This window comes from Frankliniella occidentalis, unplaced genomic scaffold (assembly GCF_000697945.3).
Source record: "Frankliniella occidentalis isolate FOCC.00 unplaced genomic scaffold, Focc_3.1 Scaffold117, whole genome shotgun sequence".
NCBI lineage: Eukaryota > Metazoa > Arthropoda > Insecta > Thysanoptera > Thripidae > Frankliniella > Frankliniella occidentalis.
Genome location: NW_026267245.1, coordinates 321757 through 341421, shown reverse-complemented (window position 1 = coordinate 341421; position 19665 = coordinate 321757). Strand labels below are relative to the sequence as shown.

The 19665-nt window shown below is 43.7% G+C and overlaps 3 protein-coding genes across 14 annotated transcripts in view; 2 read left to right on the top strand and 1 right to left on the bottom strand.

The window, feature by feature from the left end:
- LOC113209883 (MOG interacting and ectopic P-granules protein 1) overlaps nucleotides 1-10593 on the top strand; it is a 17663-nt gene extending 7070 nt beyond the window's left edge. The window contains exons 1-10 of one of the 9 annotated variants that reach the window (XR_008011468.1): nucleotides 887-1057; nucleotides 2743-2839; nucleotides 2925-5164; nucleotides 5272-5581; nucleotides 5667-5752; nucleotides 6703-6804; nucleotides 7487-7681; nucleotides 7771-7998; nucleotides 8102-8567; nucleotides 9202-9319. Coding sequence is in view for 8 of the 9 variants with exons in the window: in XM_052270310.1 (XP_052126270.1) it covers nucleotides 2767-2839; nucleotides 2925-5164; nucleotides 5272-5581; nucleotides 5667-5752; nucleotides 6703-6804; nucleotides 7487-7681; nucleotides 7771-7998; nucleotides 8102-8473; nucleotides 9202-9414 (3819 nt within the window). In the remaining variant the exon portion in view is untranslated. Of the gene's footprint in view, nucleotides 1-886; nucleotides 1058-1109; nucleotides 1198-1362; nucleotides 1678-1798; nucleotides 2001-2742; nucleotides 2840-2924; nucleotides 5165-5271; nucleotides 5582-5666; nucleotides 5753-6702; nucleotides 6805-7486; nucleotides 7682-7770; nucleotides 7999-8101; nucleotides 8568-9182 lie in introns of those variants that run through there. The other 8 variants (XM_026427635.2, XM_026427630.2, XM_052270311.1 and 5 more) reach the window with 8 other exon arrangements.
- An 85-nt stretch (nucleotides 10594-10678) lies between these two features.
- Nucleotides 10679-12271, bottom strand: LOC113209884 (proteasome assembly chaperone 2). The gene is made up of 7 exons (XM_026427636.2): nucleotides 12096-12271; nucleotides 11682-11844; nucleotides 11538-11596; nucleotides 11275-11453; nucleotides 11061-11201; nucleotides 10877-10985; nucleotides 10679-10800 (listed from the first exon to the last, which is right to left on the bottom strand). The coding sequence occupies exons 1-7, from the start codon at nucleotides 12174-12176 to the stop codon at nucleotides 10708-10710; spliced, it is 825 nt and encodes a 274-aa protein (XP_026283421.1). The 5' UTR covers nucleotides 12177-12271; the 3' UTR covers nucleotides 10679-10707.
- Nucleotides 12272-12571: 300 nt separating this feature from the next.
- On the top strand, nucleotides 12572-15340 carry LOC113209921 (GDP-mannose 4,6 dehydratase). Of its 4 annotated transcripts, none has more exons than XM_026427691.2 (8): nucleotides 12572-12738; nucleotides 12835-12908; nucleotides 12985-13227; nucleotides 13299-13491; nucleotides 13578-13810; nucleotides 13903-14118; nucleotides 14207-14275; nucleotides 14359-15340. In XM_026427691.2, the coding sequence occupies exons 2-8, from the start codon at nucleotides 12846-12848 to the stop codon at nucleotides 14419-14421; spliced, it is 1080 nt and encodes a 359-aa protein (XP_026283476.1). In that variant the 5' UTR covers nucleotides 12572-12738; nucleotides 12835-12845; the 3' UTR covers nucleotides 14422-15340. The 4 variants fall into 4 exon arrangements, with proteins under 4 accessions (XP_026283476.1, XP_026283475.1, XP_052126272.1 ...); XM_026427690.2 differs by having other exon boundaries at nucleotides 12572-12756; XM_052270312.1 differs by having other exon boundaries at nucleotides 12579-12670.
- The last annotated feature ends 4325 nt before the right edge of the window (nucleotides 15341-19665 follow it).

Sequence of the window (19665 nt, the reverse complement as noted above, 5' to 3'; positions counted from 1 at the left end):
CCCCTCCCCTCCCCCTTGCGTTCCCCTCCGCTCCCCTCGTCGGGCCCCTCACCCCCTTTGTCTCTCTCTCTTCTCCTCTGCCTCTCTATGCCCTGCGTCTTCTCCGCGCCTCCCTTTTGCTTCGCCCTTCCATCCCGACAGTGCGTTCCATCCTCTCTTCATCTTCTTCCTCCTCACTTCTTCAACAACTTCTTCTTTTCCTCCTCTTATCCACGGCCTTTCTCTATCATCGCCTCACCGTTTTTCCAATTGTGGATCCCGTTGGGCCCTAGACGACAAAAATGGGGCAATCATGCAGGAGCTTTTAAATGGACTCCCCCGCTCGACTTAAGCATCATTGAACCATTCGGCCCATTGGCCCAACGCCCCGGCCCCGTAGCCGATCGATAGGGGTTCGAACTCCTTCTGGTTTGGTGCCGCTTTGAGCGCGCTGGAGAGGAAAGTGGCAGTCCTCGGGGTTGACAAAAGCTCAAAGACTGCCATTCACACTTAATAGCTTAAGAATAATGGGATGACCACACATTTAGTCACGCCTGCACCGCATGTGTAGTGTCATGTTCAGGACGCGCCCCCGTCGCGAAGATCAATGCAAGAGTGGGCGTACGCAAGCTGGCCGGCTCGAGGAAATTCCCTTGTTGTGCTCTGCATCATTCACAAGTGCTGTCATCCCCTATTTTCCGAAATTTCAAGGGGGGCATGAAGAGGGGCAAAATGTGCAAAACGGCGCCGAGTTGTGGAGACGCGTTTTGGTCTCGTACGAAAAACCAGCCCCCTTGACCCCTCCTGCCCTCCTAGTTTTCACCCTCCCCCCTCACCCTCATTCCGAGAACGGCTCTGCCACTCTGAATGTATACGTCACAACTCACAATTTTCTGTCACGTGACCTACAGCCGCCATCTTGGCAGTTCTCAACGCTGCTGGCTGAGGGTTAGTGACGTCGGCTAACGAAAAATTTGATATTTCTGGCTGTCAGGAGTATTATGCGATTTGCCGAGTGTGTTTGGCGTGTGTCGGAGTAAACGCAGTATTGAAATCCGTAATGCTGGATGTGTGAAAGGTATTTATCCCCGTGTGTGAGACTTGTGAATGTTGTAGCGGCTGTTGCGGCGGCTGCGCCCGCCTGCCCGCCCGCCCGCCGTTGCTTCCAGTAATGTAGGACCTCGCCAGCAGGAAATGGCGGGAGCTTAAAAGCCACCGGTACAGTTCTTTTAAGTTTGTTGTTTTCGTTCGCCGTTGTTCTTGGAGCGGATCGAAATTGTGTGGGCGGCGATTTCATGGTTAGGCCCCTGTCGCGGTTGAAATCCGTGCGCGAACCAACCTAAACAAAGTACGCGGGGTTGTTGAGTGCCTGGCCAGCACGCGTCGTACCCTGCTGCTCTCTGGCGTAGCGAGCCGAAAGCAGTTTTAGTGTCACTGCTAGTGCAAGTTAAAACCCTTTCGCAGACTTGAAAGAATGCTTATGAAATTTCTGCTGACGAATGTGTGGGCGAGCAGCCTGCATTTAGCGATTGGGACGCGTCTTGATTTGTAATGTGACATACTTCGATATGCCTTTCATACAGCAGAGAATCTCCGTGCGCGTTAGGCCTTTAAACGGCCAGGTGAGTGCTGGCCGTCGAGAGGTTAAGCAACTTACGTAATTCGTTGGTGCATTGTGAAATAATAAGCGCCGTCAGAGTAAGTTGATTTAAGGGGTCATCAAAGTCTGACAATTTTTTCAGAGCCCAAATAGAGCATAATTTTGCCATGGATTTGACGGCCTCGCGCTCTAGCGGCCGCGTACGTAACTACCTACTTACGGTGCTGTGTTTCAAGTTGGGTGCTGGTTGAAATTTGTCTACAATGTACCCCTTGAATGCAATCCCAGCTTGATTTTATCATCCAAACGATGACTGGAACCGATGTTAGATTTTTGTCATTGGTGTTATGTTAGCATCCCACTGAACTTTGCTACTTTGCTTATTTGAGCCCTTGGCACGGGCACCGCGCGGTCTCAAGAGGTAAACATAACGTCCTTTAGGGGCTTATTTAATATTTGACCGGGCTGGCGCTGTTAGGATGATCCGCAGTTTTTGAAGACATTGCTGAACTGCATTTTGCGGTTTGTTCTTTCAATACAACCTTGCATTAAGATGCCCGTTGCGGTACCGGCATCTTCTCACGGTAGGCTTGCGGGGCATTGGAGGTTGGACGAAGCCAAGGCTGCCGATTGGCTAACCCTAGTTTTGATAGCCTATGCGCAACTGAAATTGAACCCTTTCTTTTCTTTGAAACACCAAAATGTTAAAATTGTTACTTGGCCTAAGATTTTTAGAGCACTCGCTAAGTTTACTAAAGATTTCACCTTGTTTATTGTTGGCATTGTAAACAAAGGGGTTAATAAAAAGGGGAGTTTCCTTAGGTTACCTTGGTCTCCTGTCTATTTTTCATTGCATTAGTTAATTACCCTTTTTAAGAACTTAATTGTGTAGCATTACACTCTGTGACCTTTTGAGTCAGTGTTTGTTGCCATCATAATGTGATCCTCTTTTTACCCCCTTATAGGTTTTTAAAGTATAAAGAAATATAACTATATTTAACAATTTGACACCAATTTGACACTTGCAACATTTATATTAGATGCAAAATCTATATTGTGTGTCATTCCAGCAACAGACTTTGAATGCGATGTAGTGTGTAATTCAAAGCCTCATTCCTACCATTCTTTCTGAAATTTTAACAATTCATTCCATTCTGTCCTAGGTGTGACCAATATCAACCGCCACCATGGAGGATGTGACTGCAGATGTGGGCGAAAACATCAAAGAAGCTACTGACAAGTCTTCTCAAGATGCCGAAGGTTGTATGCTTTTCTTTTTTCTTACGCTGGTCATTCCACTACCTTCCCTAGAGCATTTTTGTATAACATTTTCTTTATTTTTCAGCTAGTGCCAAGGTTAATGGTGATTTAAATGGATCAGTAAATGAAGCCATGGATGTGGATGCCCCTGTGGTTACTCCAGCTGAAGCCTCAGCTGTCAAGGACAACTCTGAGTCATCTGAGGGTCAAGAGAAGCAGGAGCAGGATCAGGAACAGGAAAAGGGAACTAGTAATGACGATGAACCTATGGACGTAGACAATAACATTAGTGATGTGCCTAGCGACCTCTCTGCAAAGAGTGAAGTGCATGTTGAAAGTGATGACCATTCAGATGGTCAGCCAAACTCTAGTGTAAAGAATGGACCAAGTGCTGATGAGAAAAAGCTTGAAGACAGTATAGAAGAAAAAAGTGTGGAGGATAGTGAGACGAAATCAGATCAAAGTGATATTAGGGATGAAGTTAGTTTAGAAAAAGTAGATAATAAAGTAAGTGCTAAGGATGATCACTCAAATGATCCAATTTCAAAGGAAAGTGCATCTGTTAGTGATAGTGAACAAGATGGGAGTGAGGAACCAACCAGTAAATCATCATTACAGAATGGTGAAGCTGATGAAGCATTAGATGAAAGTATAGAGGGTGAAGAAGCCAAGGATCTCTCCAAAGATTCAAGGAAAGAGGAAGAAACACCTGAGAGAGGTGACAGTGAGAGGAATGAAGGGGAAAGTGAAGAATCACCTGATGGTTCATCACCCAGCAAAAAAGGCAAGGGTCGAAAAAATCCTGCACCCTTATCTCTTACACCACGAAGAAGTTCTCGCAATTTAAATAAGCAAAAGAGTTATGCTGAAGACAAGGAGGAGACTCAAGAACGGGACGATGGGTCAGATATTGAAGAAATTGCTATGGTTGACCCTCTTAGTGCAACTGGGGATCAACAAAATAAGGAAAATAGCAAGGCCAGAGCAGCTAGTAGAAGTAGTACTACCAATAAGACAATTGTTGTAAATGATACAAAACATTTGGTTGAGATTGCATCGGGTAGTAAACAGACAAAGGGTCAGAAAAAAGAACCAACCTTGGTCATCATAGATACCAATTCCATAATATCAGGGCGATCACCGATTCCTGTTGGTACTAATAAGATTGCAAATCGACCTGGTCTACAAATTACTCCTGCTAATCTGTCTAGCTCATCATCATCCTCCTCTTCTGTACAGCAAAGCTTTTCTGTCCATCCAGTTGGTGGCCACAGCCAGACTGTTTTCAATACCAGCATTACACCCATGCAACGTAAATCACCTGTACAGCCACCCCCAGAGAAGCAACCAGTGATTCTGCCCTCTTTGACAGATGACATGTATGTTGTGGAAGCTCCATCATTCATTGTTCCATATGTGTATGAGAAGCCACCTATTAAACCATTGAAGGACTTCATTGAAGACCTTGGAGAGGCTCTCAAAAAACAAAAATTGGAGGAGGAAGAAAAGGACAAAGAAGAATCTGAGAAAAAAGATGAGAAAGCAAAAGAAGAAGATTCTAATGAAGAAGAATCAGCAAAGAAAGATGGAGATAAGGTTGAAACTAAAGATAAATCTGATAGTGATGAAAAGGGCAAAGATGAGGAAAAAATGGATGTAGATGACGAGAAAAAGTCCAGCAAGGAAGAAAAGGACGAATCAAAGGATAAAGATGATACAGCATTACGAGATAGTTCAAAATCTGATGAGAAGAAAGATGATGCTGCAAAGGATCTGTCAAAAGGAGATGCTGATAAGGCAGATGATAAGAAACCACAATCCTACTTTGACAATCCCCTGGGCAAATTCTTCATGCAAATTGGTACTAATCTGGTTCAAGAACATGTTCAAACAGATCTTCTCAGATCACAGAAGAAAAAAAGGGATAGGGAAGGTGGTAAAGGTGGTGCTAGTACTCAAATGGCAATTAATTCCCTACAACAGACCTTAGAATACAGCAAAGAAAACAATGCTCCTTTCCATTTAGACCAGAAGAAGTGTGACTATTGTAGTTTTAAAACTGAATCTGCCCTAGTAATGGCTCATCATATGGAAACTCCTCACATGAGAAACTATATTTACCGGTGCAATTTCTGTGATAAGGAAGTTCGATCACCTCATGACATATTATTCCACATGGAAGCTGAGCACAATGTTAGGGGAAAGCTGGAACGTGGACCTGCATTCCATCAGTGTCCCAACTGTCCGTTTGAAGACAACCAGAAAGGAAAACTTACGAGACATCTTGTGTCTTGTCAAAAGAAATATCGTCCAGACAAAAATCAGGTACAGATTTGATTTATATCTCATTTTATCTTTTGAACAGTCATTAAAATTCCTTTTTTTGATGCTATTCGCTCATTGTTTATGATTAATTTTCATTTTTCTTTTAGGAACCACCAATTGATTGGGAGCCACCAGCGAAAATACCCCGGGTATCGCGCAGTAGACCTTTCCCAATGGGTGGTCAAACTGTTGCAGGGATGACAATGCCACAGAAACCGGGTATGGTTGGTCAACCACATCCGTTACTACCGAAGCTACCAGCTGGATCTACAATTATGGGTCAAACCACATTAGGTCAGATGGCCAACTCACTTGGCAGAGGACGCGGGCGTCCGCCAGTGACTGGTGGCCGTTTCCCTGATCTTAAAGCAACTTCAGGAATGCAGCAACAACAGAGGCTGCAAAATCCTATGTCCAGTGAGTAAAAAATTACTTTGCTTGTTTGTATCAAAAAGAAATTAATGCATATTACTTTTATACATTAATTCCTCATGTTTTTCAGGCATGTTGTATCGCTCCTCACCTTCAGGGTCCTCACAAGTACTTGTTCCCACTTCTTATCAGATTGCTGGCAATCCGATTTATCAAGTAAGTTATATGTAACGGGCTTACTCGAAACTACAATTATCCAAAGTAATGGTGCATCTGGGGATTTTTCTATGTGTGAATTGGCTTGAATTATGTGTGGTACTTCAAACCCACATATTGTTTTTGAAATGCTAATGGAGTTGAAGATAATTCTTAGTATACTTTGCATGTTATGGCATCATTTATGAAGTTGTTGGGATACTGCTAGAAATATTATGTGTTATTTTTGCTATTGAAAACCTACTACTGTTACTCTGTAGGGTTGCCTGTTAACTCCTGCCTGGGTACTTGTAAAATTGCTTGATCTGTGCCAGAGTCTTATAGCTCTGGTAATCAATCAGTGATTTTGCAGTTCATTAACCTCTTCCCAACTGACCTGTTATGAAGACTGCCTGCTCAACCCTCCTCTTAAGCTCCTACTATTTCCTTCAAAGGGGATGACGAGTGAAGCATGAAAGGTGTAATTTGTGGAGTTCTATGTATGTCAATTTTGCTGAAGAAAATAAGATCAAAAGATAGATCTTCTTGTAGCAGGGTGCTCTTTACTATTATTGCATTCACTATCTTTTGGGGTTAAATGCTTACTAACTACCATCCCTGCTTTGAAACTCAATGGAAAATTTCTGGCAACAATGAAAGTTTGGTCTAACTAAATTCTTAGTTTTGTCCCTTTTCGTTTTTTCTTTCAAATACATACGGTACTCAATTTTCTAATCTTATATTGTGATGCATGTTTTTCTGGTCTTACGTGTTTTTGTTAATCAATCACTAACTATTATTAAATATTTGTTTGACCACATGATGTAAGACCATATGTTCATATTTCATTCTCTGCCCTGTTTTTTTCAAATCTGTCGTGTAACCATTAATTATGATCACATTAGCTTGGCCCTTTGACACTTCTGTAAGACGAATGCAAAAGAGGAGGTAAAGAGCAGTCGGTGTTACAGGTGGTGGGAGGGCAGGTGATGAAAGTTTTACCTCGACCAGGAGAAGGGGCTACTCCCTTACCATTTGCCCTTGTGCCAAATCCTACAGGCAGCAGTTCTCAGGTAGGCCTGCTACAGAAATGAGCAGGCAGTCACAATTTCCGTTGACTTTCATTTAAGTCCTTGAATGCCTAACATCATTTTGGGAGTTGGTCTATGTATTGTGATAAGTGGTAGAGCCATAATTCAGAATTTAAATCTAATTTAGTAATGATTATTTTTTCATTATTTCTTCTCAAATATCCTTTCAATTTGTGTACTGTACCGTGCACATGGTTATTTCCTCCATCAAAGTTTGTTTTCATTATAAAGAAATAAGTTTTATCTTATGTCTTGTTAATTTTTTGTAATGTATTTCCTTTGCCACTTACTGTCAATAAGTTGATATATTGTATTGTTTTGGTTTGTTTAGTAGGGCTAGATCACACCAACATTGTTAACTCTAACTTGTTGGGCAGCCTCTTGTTCAATACATAAACCATGCCTAACAATTTCTTCCAGTTTATACCTTGAATGCCACACATAGTCTGTCAAATCAATTAATTCATTACCTTTCTTGTACGAAGTAAATTTTTAATCTAGTTATCTCTTAAAAAATTTGTATCTGGATTGGAAATTTTAAAGTACTTTCTTTATACTGTGTTTTCTCGATGTGTTTACTTATAACTGTCAACAATGTCTTCTTGTGTTTATTTTAATAGGTACATGTTATGTCATTCTAATGGATTTACCCGCAATTTTACAGAACTCAAAGGGTCAAGCAAGCAAACTTCAACAGCAGCCCAGCATTTCCATTACACCCTTACCTCGCCAGTCCTCTGGCACACCACCCAATGCCCACAGCACAGGCATGCCTGCAGGAAGCAACAAGCCCGGCCATCCAAGCAGTGGAGGAAAGGCAACCTTTGTCATTTGTGAGATTTGTGATGGTTACATAAAGGTAAAATTCAACTTTTTATTAAAACCTGTTTAGATGCACGTTTTATGTGAGTAATTTCTCTTACATTCATTCATTTTACTTCATTTTAGGACTTGGAACAACTGAGAAACCATATGCAATGGATCCATAAGGTTAAAATTCATCCGAAGATGATTTATAATCGTCCCCCACTCAACTGTCAAAAGTGTCAGTTCCGATTCTTTACTGATCAAGGACTGGAGCGTCATCTTTTAGGCTCCCATGGCCTTGTTACTTCTAGTATGCAAGAAGCAGCAAATAAGGGCAAAGATGGGGGAAGATGTCCAGTATGTGGCAGGGTAAGTGTGCTCAGCTTATGCAGTGTCTGAGGCCTATACTGCAATGGAGAAGTAATCTCTCTGTTTTCCAATCTAATCTAAATACCATCCTGTTTTCTCATAGGTGTACCAATGGAAATTGCTTAATCATGTTGCTCGAGACCACAGCATGACACTGAAGCCTGCCCACCTGTCTTATAAATGTACAGTATGTACTGCCACTTTTGGCATGTACAAGCAGTTTGAAAATCATGTCTACTCTGCTCATTCAGTCGTGGCTAAAAGAGTAATGGACAAAAAGCCTGGTGGCACAACGAGCACCTCAAGTCCCTCAGTCAGTCGGTCGCCCGCTCCAGCCCAGCAGGGCGACTCTCTACTCATCAAGCCCCTGAAGATCAACGATGAGATTACTATAATCCCTCAGCCCACACGCTCCGCACGGCCCTCGCCCGCAGGCCGCAGTGCGCCGCTACCTGCTCACATGCAGGGGGGAAAGGTAGGGCCCTAAACCTGCTAGTATAAATCAGACCCCAGCATTACCCTCAAAGCGTAATTGCCCAAGTTTGTTCCAATTTAAGTAAAGAGTGCTGGTAAAATAGAATTTTGCTTATGATTGATAAAGTTGAATGTGTATAGTAACACACATACAATAATGTCCTTGTGTCTGTATGTGAGGTGTAAGTTTTAATGCATGTAGCATTTGGCACTTCATGAATGGCCGAATTTTGAAGTGGGTTATGGGTTTATGTCATCTATTTCAAACCCCAGTCATAATTCATTAACATTTCCCTGATGACCTTAATGAGTGGTGCAGAGATCAGTGTTGTTCTTATCACACAACACTTTGCTTTATTTATTAATTGTCAGTGTTAAGTTTGGGACGTCACATTCCAAACTATTGTGCTAATAGAATACAGTCTGGTGTAGTTTTCTTGAACTAGTTTCTAGCCATTCCGTCTCATATTTCAGCCATAAATTTAATTCTCTTCCTGTTAGTATGTGACACTCTGCATCATCATTTTGAATCCATATCTGCAATGTAGCTTGTGTTATTCATTATTCCTCTGAAATTAATGGGCTAACGCTGTTGCTTCGTCAAACTGTGTGTGTTTTTGAGTGGTGTAAAGCTGGGCTTTAATTAATGTTACCAATGCTTTTATGTGCTAGTGTTTTGTTCAGTTTGGCTGAGTCTAACCTTGATGCAGCAATGATGTGTGTTGGCAGGCTGGCGATGACAGGCAGCGGCGACCAGGGAGTGGATCTGGAAGAGATGATGATGGTGTCCAAATAATAGACCTAGATGACTCTCCATCCAAAGATGCATTGTCTGCTGTACAGGAAAGATTACGACGCAGGACAAGCCTGGAAGTTAGTCAAGTGGAAACAACAGAAGAAGACAGTTCAACACCTCCAGCTAAAAAAACCCGCAGAGAGTGATGATGTCTTTTATTAATTTTGAAAATTGACTGGTGAACTCACTCCGCTGTGAGTCAAGCGGTGTGACATCAGTGTCATCAGTGCAAAGCACATGTCAGGCTGGGCTGTGCCTTTAAGGCCACCATCATGAACTATTGTACATCTGAGGAACTTTTTTATTTTTTACTTAATTTAAACTGACCCATCAGTGATGTATATGTGCAGTTTTATTAATAAATAGGCCATCCAATCAAAGGTTATGTCCCCTCCAGTTTTTTTTAATGTAATTATTCATCTTTTAGAAACTGAGTGTTTTGTGAAGAGAAAAGCAATAGTGTGATGGTGTTGGTTCGAGCTGCCAGCTACAGATGCGAGTTTTGCAGCTGTACGGGGTACAAAATGCATGTTGTCACGTTACTCAATGGACTGTACCAACAGCATGTGATTTAACTAGATTTGATAAATGTACCCTGTTGCCTGGCTGGTACTTGTATGTATAGAAGTAGAAATGTAAGGTGTAGATTGTATTTAATGTACTAGAATTTGGGGAAAATAAAAGTGGTGAATTCTCATTACTTTTGGTTTCATACTCATATTTATAATAGGTTTTTTAGCTCTGCAACAGGTCTTTTAAAGTGATGATGCAAGAATGAACTAGTGTGTTATAAAATTTGAGAGAGAATGGAAAGTTGATTAAATGAACTTAATCAAGGAGACTGTCAGATCAGCCTGCCTGTGTGCCTGACTGAGCTTTGCCGTGACAATGGATCATGAAAGAGTGGCACTGCCAGCTAAAAGGACCACTTAACAGTGTATACTTCTTTTTTTAAAATTTTGTGTTAACATTTTTTATATAATTACTGTTCTTGGAATTTGTGAGGAATCAGCAAATTGCATCTGTGGTTGATAGGAAAACATCATTGTAATCTCATTCTCATATTTTCCATTTTTGGCTAGAATGGTATTGCTTGTTGCACATTGTTTTGGAGTCGCGTCTGAGAGAAAGGCCTCACGTAAACTTTATCTATATTCTTGGCACCTCCTTCGTGCCAACAAGCGTTTTTGCTTCTGATGGTACCAAAGTTTTCGCGTGGTCCAATACAGACACTATTCCAAAATGCACTTCTCTATTATAAAAAGTGTAAAATATAGTGAAAACTTGTACTTATGAAAATTATAAGAAAATTAGGTTTTTTATGATTTTCCTCTCATTACTTGGCATGAACCCTGTCACCTTAACATCAAATGGTTCCTAATTAGGTTCTTTGAAATATAAATCACACAATTATGCTGAAATTAAGTTTTATTTCAAAATCAATACAACTGCCGAGGAGGAGGATTCCCAAACAAATGATTCCATGACGGAGGATATATTAGTTTAGGAGAACCAATGGAATCCACATCCAACTGCAAAGGCAAAGCTGCCAATTAGTAAAAGCTAAAGAACTGAAAACATTTTTATAATTCAGGAAGCATTTCGTACCAGTTTTAGCCAGCCATTTAATTTGTTCAACATTACAAGAGCATCGGGAATGTTATCGCCCTCACTACAGAACTTAATGAGAGCAACACAATTTAGTTTCTTTTCAGAGCTGGAATAATAGAATGCAATATTAGTTTGACATTTTATCTCACATATATGAAAATGAAACAAAATAAGATCTTACCAGGCTGTAATCAACTGCTTGGCAAAGCCTCCACCAGGTATGACAACCTGGCCAATGTTTTGGTTACCTTCTTCAAGACTTTCTAGTTTAGATAGAGCGGGGAAATGAAGCCTCTTCTCCAATGCAATCCATCCCAAAGATCTAGGGAATAAATTAGAATTTATTTTGTATGCCCCGTGTAGGTAGCTTAACTGAGACTTACAAGGAATCTTGCCTGAATGTTTCAGCCAGACTGGGATTTGATTCAGTGCCAACTAAGTAACGAAATGGTTCAGATGTAATTTGTTCATCAATGCGTTCTTCATTAGAACTTCCAGTGAGAACAGCCACTTGCACAACTCCAATTGATTGCATCCACTGAACCAAATCATTCAAAAATGGCTTTCTCAGCTTCTGTAAGACAAAACACTTATTAAGTAGGGTGAAGATAAAACAGAACAAGTTCATTGGCAACATGGGAAGTAGGTAGGTATTTACTTTGACAACTGAAGACCTTAATTGCAAGATCACCAGATTATGATCCTTTGAATAGAACACTGCAAAATCAAAGAAAAATGTGAATACATACATATATATATCATGTAATATTGTATGAACCGAAAAGTGTTCTAATGTTGCTACCTTCTGCAGGTAAAGCTAGGTCAGGTGACGATAGTCTGTAAGGATCAACCCCCACAACTGGGAGAATAGCTGGATGCCAAAGATACCCTGCTTTCTGGCATCCAAGTGATTGGATAAGTAAGTCGGTGCATAATTGACCAACATTCCCTACTGATACAGACGGCTGAAATAGACAAGTCAGATTAGGCAAAAATGAAGAGGCAATGAATGACAATGAACGACGAGAAAATAAAACCAATAGAAACTACTGAATAGTCCAACATAAAGTCATGACAAACAACAGAACATTCACAAAATAACAAAGAAAGAGAATGATAATAACTAATGTTTTGAAGAGCCATAACCTAGACATGTAATCAATGAAGCCGGGAAAATGAAACAAACGATAATGTTTGAAAAAGAATAGTCACTTACTATTATAAGTGTGCAACCCTTAAAGTTGAAACTTTTGATTGGATGGAACATTTGAGAGGTTTGCTCAATTGTGTCTGTCATGATGTTTCAAAGAAAAAACTACTCAAAATTGACAAAAGCTTTTTGCTTTGTTATTGCACGTACATGACATGACATGACTTTTGAATTCTGATATGAATGAAAATCCGGGCTGGCTTGTCTACCTGTAAATAGTCAGTCTCGAAATGATAATCGAGTTGTATACAAAAAAAATAATTGAAAACTACCAACTGCCAACCAACTTCATGAAAACCGTGAAAACCTTGAGTTCATGAAAAGGAAATAAAAAAAATTGAAGGATCTGCATCTCTTTGTTAGACTAACATACCGCAAGTACCAGTTAGGGAAGTCGGGGAGTTGACAATGTTGAAGTTCCCGCCTACAAGATAGTTCCGGTACGAGTCGTGGTCACATGGATCCGGCATTCTAGTAGACCAATCTGTTGTTTACGTTTGGCGTTCGGTTTGGCAGACGCTGTTTCAATTACGCCGGACATTCAATTCTCGCACATCGCTTACAAAAAATAGTTAAGAAAGTCAAGAATTTTTTTCTGAATTTTAATCAAACACGAATTCGGTACACTTGGTTTTATAGTCGTTACAAAGTGTGTTCTCATCGCAGGGTATATATTTTCGACTTGTGGAGTCGTGGGTTGGTTATGTTCTATTTCTAAGGATTATGAATTATAACTCTGTTACAGGTCAGAACGCTATGGAAAATCAAAATTGTGACACTGGAAGGAAAAGAGCGTTGATTACGGGTATAACCGGCCAGGTAACCTGACAAGTCAACATCAATGCCACTTTTTGTTATGTGGACAATGTTAACTGTCATTTTCATGTGTCATTAGGATGGATCTTACTTAGCTGAGCTGCTTTTAGAAAAGGGCTATGAGGTCCATGGGATCATACGGAGAGCCAGTACATTTAATACAGGTCGTATATCTCACCTTTACAAAAAACCATTAGAGCACACTGGTGGCTCAATGAAGCTACATTATGGGGATATGACTGATAGTAGCTGTCTAGTAAAGCTCATTGGAACCATTCAGCCTCATGAAATTTATAATCTAGCCGCCCAAAGTCATGTTCAGGTATGTCCCATAATACTTATTACTCTTAACAATGTAACATTTTAAGAATGTATTTTGTTTTTATTTTTCAGGTATCTTTTAACTTAAGCGAATATACAGCTGAAGTTGATGCTGTCGGTACACTTCGATTGCTTGATGCCATTCGCACTTGTGGATTGGAAAAATCAATTAAGTTATATCAAGCAAGTACATCAGAGATGTTTGGACTTGTGCAAGAGACACCCCAGAAAGAGACAACTCCATTTTATCCACGGTCACCATATGGTTTGTAGTAATAATAAATTTTTACAATGTGCCATAGTACCATAGTAAATTTGCAGCTTTTCAGCAAAAGAATTTTACTCTTTCAGCATGTGCAAAACTCTATGCATATTGGATTGTTGTAAACTATCGAGAAGCATATTCCATGTTTGCTTGCAATGGAATCCTCTTTAACCATGAAAGCCCTAGACGTGGAGAAAATTTTGTCACCAGAAAAGTGACTCGATCTGTTGCTAAAATTCATTTGAATCATATTGAATGTTTTAAGCTGGGAAATTTGGATTCTAAGCGTGATTGGGGACATGCCAAAGATTATGTGGAGGTTTGTTTAGAGTATCTGAATTGTCAAGCAAAATTTGCCTTCTATTTATCTGAGTGAAATGAAATCTTAACTTTCATTTTGAAACTCTACAGGCAATGTGGATGATGCTACAACAAGAGAAACCAGAGGATTTTGTCGTTGCCACTGGAGAGGCACACAGTGTGAGAGAATTTGTTGAGGCATCATTTGCATATGTTGGCAGAGATATTGAGTGGGATGGTGAGGGTTTGAATGAAGTTGGGAAAGAAAAGGCTACCGGGATTGTGCGTGTGAGAGTGGATCCAAAGTATTTTAGACCAACAGAAGTGGCAAGTATTCCATAACTTGATAAGCAGCAAACTGTCAATATCAAAGTGTGGAAATTTTTAGTTTGACAACATTACCTTCCTGTTCTAGGATTTTCTCCTTGGTGATGCAAGTAAAGCAAAGAAATTTCTGGGCTGGAAACCAAAAGTTACATTTCAGGTTTGTAGCTACTTGCAACATTATCTTTAACAGAACTAGGTTTTATCTATAATTTGTTTAACTAAAATATCTGTTTCTTTTAGGAATTAGTAAAAGACATGATGGATGCAGATTTGGAGTTGATGAGAAGAGATCCCACAGCATGATAAATGCTGTTTCAGTATTGCATTTAGTTATTCAGTTTGATGCATCTCACTCATCATTCCACTATTTCTAGACCAAATCAGGACTGTATGGAAGCTGTTGTCTATCAGAAAATGCTTTTATTTCAAAGACAATTCTTCAGTTATGATTGTATGTTTAATTATTCTAATTTCTAAAATGTTCATGGAGATTATTATCTTTTGTATTTGCTATTTTTAAAGTATGACTATTCAACAGAGGTATACTAAGTGATTGTTGTTTAATATGTGTTCAGTGCATAGAATCATTTCAGTTGAATATTTTTAATGATCTTTATATTTTGTCATGTTAGAATATGTGATATATAATGTGCATATGTCCAATCATAATTCTGACTGGACCCTTATCAAGTCAGATACTTCTGTGTCATCTTGTAAAAAGATTTTTACTATCCTAAGTGCTAAAAGTTAACTAGTGTACCAGGTATAGTTTTCATTTTTACGTTGAGGCTTTAGGATTTTTTGTGTGTATGTACTACCTACCTGACCATGTGATGTATTTAGTTTTTAACTTCACCATTGTTCCTCTAAAGAAAAGATTATTTGAATTGAATCTCATTATTGCAGATTTGTTTTATTTTATTTTTTTGTTATTCAATATGTTTGAATGTTTGGACAACCATGATATCCTTTTTTTTTTTTGTTTTCTGTTTTCAAAGCACAAGAAAAGTACTTGTCTTCCCATTTTTAAAGACATTTTCATCTTGTTTTGCTGTTGTTGATTTTTGTGATCTGTCTTTCTAGTAATACCCTCTCGCTCCTTTGACTTTATACTCTCTATTTGTTTGTGAGAAGAACTTACCACCTGCAAAGTTTTCTGAGGCTATTTTGATATCCTATCAACTGCTCGCACGCATATATTAAATCGTTTTTCTATACTCTACCGTTTGCTGATTCTTATTAACCGACGTATCTTTGTTTTTCTCGTTTGGTTTTGAGGCGGGGGGGGGGGGGGGGGCACAGAGTCCACCTATACTTGGGCCCTACAGGCTTAGTTGTGTGGCTCTCTGGGGAAGAGCAGCGCGCCCGCGCGGCCCACGACGACGCCAGAAGGAAAGGGAAGGACAGCGGGGACAGGACAAGCTGACAGGCCCAGATCCAGAAAGCTCAAGACTCGCCGGGGGGAAGCTTTTGGCCTCGCTTTTGGCCCTTTGGGCATCGTGACGGGCCCTGCTGCGGGCCGGCACGCGGTACAGTATGTACAGCGCGGAGGCTTAGTGCCCCCCGCCGCAACCACCCCCGTGCGGCAAAACACAGGGATTTGGCGTAGCTCGGGGCCTTCGCGTGGGCGAGGGCATCTGACAGCCGCACCCACCCCTGCCATCCCTGCTGCCGTCATTGGTCCGGGGTCCCAAACCCTTGCAACTTCTTACGTTGTGGTCGTGAGATTTCCTGGCAAGAAGTTTCTGCCACTCTGATGACTAAAGAGATCAACTGGCAAAACAAAACAAAACAAAACAAAAAAAACAAGAAAAAAAAGAAGAAAAAAACACCTGCAAATATTTAACACATATGTTCCATATGTTTTTGGACTGGGACTTTAGACACACTAGAGTGAGCAAACTGCATGCTCAACACCGGGGTTGAACACTTACATTTTAGGCCTCACCTCACGAGACTCAATCCAGCATTATAAGTGCACCTGAACATAGGCACGGCTGAGGGGGGCGTTGTGCTGTGGGTTGCCTACCTCGCCTACACGTCAGTCTCTTAGTCTACACATCAGTGCATTTGGACGAACATCAGATTCGCGACACATCCTCAGGTCAAAGTAAACAAAATAATACCATGGAAGGAAGCCCACTTGAAAACATCGTGTTGTGTCGCAGTCGGTCACAACGGTGAGCGTGGGTCATGTCAGCCGGCCTGCACACTGCCCTGCTGCTCCCGCCCTATGGGCGCGCCACCCCGAGCCCAGCAGCACCGCGTGATGGAGACGGATGGCCTGCCGCCGCCGCTGCTCGCGGCACTAAAAGGTGACTGCTCCCCTTAGTCACGGGCCGGGACTGCTCCCTGATTTAATAAAACTGTTTGGTCACAATTGGATTGCAGTCGTGCGAGCAGAGTGGCGGCCGGCCCAGCCCTATATGCCAGCAGGCCCCGGCAGGGCCAGCAGGGGAGAGCAAGAGCAGGGTGTCAGGCGCGCTTGTCAAGCGAACATACGTTAATCAAAGGGATAAAGTTTCCCCCCCCGTTTCAACCAATTGCAGGCCCAATGCACGCCGGCACGACGTAAAATCTAAGACATTTGTTTCGGGCTGAAACCGCGTCATCTTGACGTCAGTATGACATTATCACTGTTAAAAAGTGAAAAGGGCGTAGGTCCAACAGAAAGCCCTTTACACTTTTCACCAGTGATATGTCGAAGACTTCGACATAACTTCTCCTCAACGCGTACTCAGGGGGGGGGGGGGTGCTCTTTGGTAAACACCATCCCATTTCAGCATCACGCGCTCTCTTGCCGTACGGCATCCGGTTCCGTCGCGCCTCCGTGTCGAGGAGGACTCCTTTCCCTCGCGTCGTCGTGGTGTGGTGTTGCAGGGCAGGCCCGAGTAGTAAAGGGGCTGCTGCTGCTGCTAAACTTTCTGCCCGCCCGCGCACGCGCGAGCGCAAACTCGCCAACTTCAGACGGCTCAGTTTCGGAGGAATATATAAGGGATGAATTATGGATCACAGAATTAAAAGCAATTACGTTGAAGCACTCCGCGCCGCGCGCGCTTGGCCGGGCCTCGGGCCGGGCAGATGCTCTGGGCGTGTATGTGCGGGCCCAGTGTGCAGTGCGGGAGTAAGAGACACGCAAGGGGGAGGGAGAGAGGGGGGCTGCTTTTCGCTTTTCCAACTTTTGCCGCCCCATCAGCCCGCGCTATACTATCCGGTGCATCTTCCCCCAGCCCCAGTCGCTCGCGGTCGCACGGGGAGCGGAGCATTTCTTTCCGTAATTCCCGCCATGTTGCACTCTCCCACGACGCGGAGGTCTTCCCTCCTGAGTGGCCACGTTCAGTGTACGAGGTGACCCCCCCCCCCAACTTTTCTTAGTACGCCAGGGTGGATTCATCCACCTTGGTAGGAGACAATCGCTCGGATGATCGTATTTCTGGCGGCACGGCGCGGCGGCGTCTGACGGACCCCGAGTGAGTAGGCAAACGGCACGCACTCGTGCACGCGGTACTTCAGTCGGACGACGGAAGTGGGCGGAGTCGATAACGCAGTTACACCACAACATTCGGAAAAGCGACAGGACGTTATAATATATTCAAAACATGCCTTAGAAACTGTTATGGCGTGACAGGCCTGTTTTCGTCCGAGCGTACGGAAAAGAGGTCATCCAGAAAGTCCGTTCGTTTTTCTCAGATTTATTCGGCAAATTTACGAGAGCTCAGCGCCTGCGAGACTCGACGTAGGCCACCCCGCAATGCAGGCATGCACTGAAGGAATTGTGTTGCCTACCTAACAGGCGGTACTTTCTGGACGATCCTCGGGACGATCCCAAAGCAAAATAGGGACAAAACAAAGCCACAAGCGCTACCTCCAACTCCCTGGTGAATTTATTTTCATTCAACCGCAGATTTGATACATCAAAAATACAAAAATTATGTTTTTTTATGGCGAAAAACTCATTTGCCTGCTGCAGTGTGAAAGAGATGAATCGTCGCGACAGCAACTGGGAGGTGGGCCGGTGGGCCCGATCCCCAACCCCAAACAACCCATACCTCTCACCTCTCCTGCAGTTGGCCTCCTGGCCCATGGCCGCATCCCGCGCCGCCCACAGCGGCAGTGTGTCCTCATAGAGCCTTACAACGGTGGCCCGGCCCCGGGCCCGGCCCGGCCAACTAGGGCCGAGTTGCGAATAATAAACTAGCGAAATGTCCTGGGTGCTGCTACTGCAATTAGTGAGGCTGCCCCGGCCCGGGAGGGGGGAGGGGGGGGGGGGAATAGGGAGAGGGGTCCTGCTTCGCCTGCTGGGACGCGTAAAGTTAACCCGTCGCCTCTGCGCGCTTCCACTCACGTGAGTACGAATGGGACAACCGCGTCCCGAGAAACAAATTAGAAAAATAACTCCCCCTCCCCCCTCCCCTAACCAGATAAACTGCAAGTTGTGAGAGTGCAAGGAACGGGACGGGTAACAACAGCAATGACATAATGCCTAGCGGGCCAAACCGTCGATACCGATTTACAATCGATTTGCGAACGTTGGTTTTTCGGCAGCGCGGACCCCCGAGACGAAAGAGGAAACCTGTACTGGCACGACGGTACGGCATGTAGGCCAGAGGAGTGAGAAGACCCCCGAGACGGAGGATGGGGAGTTTACTGCGCGGCGGACCTGGGGCGGCCCGTACTCGTAAAGTGAGTCGGATTGGCACCGGGGGACCGTGTTAGTGATAGAGAAACACCTTCCTCTAAGAACCCTTACATTCCGGGCGTGAATCCCCCCCCCCTAAAAAAAAATTTCTCCGTGTAAAAATGTAGTGGCTGCTCCGAATGTGATCGGTGTCTGCGGTTCTAGCCCCCTGCTCGAATAAAAGTTTGCCGCCGTCCTTCATTTTCGTCCCCGGACTGCTAAGACGCGCGGGGGTGCACGGGCGGGGGTGAGGGACCGGCCCCGGCCCCGGCCCGGCGCACCCCTGCGGCTGCCTGCGGCTTAGCCGGCCGTTCATGTTTGTAAGGGATGTCACAGCCCCACCCGAGGTGGTGCGCCACCCTTACCCCTCTCCCCTCCTAGGCCGGGGGCTCGCCTCCGCCTCCTCCGCCTCCTCCTCTGGGCTGGGCTGGGGCGACTAAGTTATTGTTGGGGTCGACGAAACAAAACCCATTTATTGGCTTACCTTTCGCCCTATTGCCCTCTCTGTCTCGTTTTTAGCGTCTTTTACGACGACCCCGCCGCCGGGCGCGCAAGGGGAAGGGGGCGGCAACCCCTTCACCCGGATTATTTGGACGTTCCCCGGGCGAGTTAGCGTCGCGACGTCTGGGACAGCGGCGGCGGCGGGGGGATGAGGAGCAGGGCGAGGCTCAGGTGCAGCGTGGTGCAGGGCGGAGAGGGGGGGGGGGGAGACGTAGGCAACCCATCCGGCTCGCCGTGACGCCGAGGGAGGGGGAGGAGGCCGTCGCCTGCGTGTTATTGTTTCCTTTGGGGAGGATTACGTGCACCCCCAAGTGACCGAGAGCTAACCTCGGACATCCCCCCACCCCCCGCCACCGCCGTCCTATACC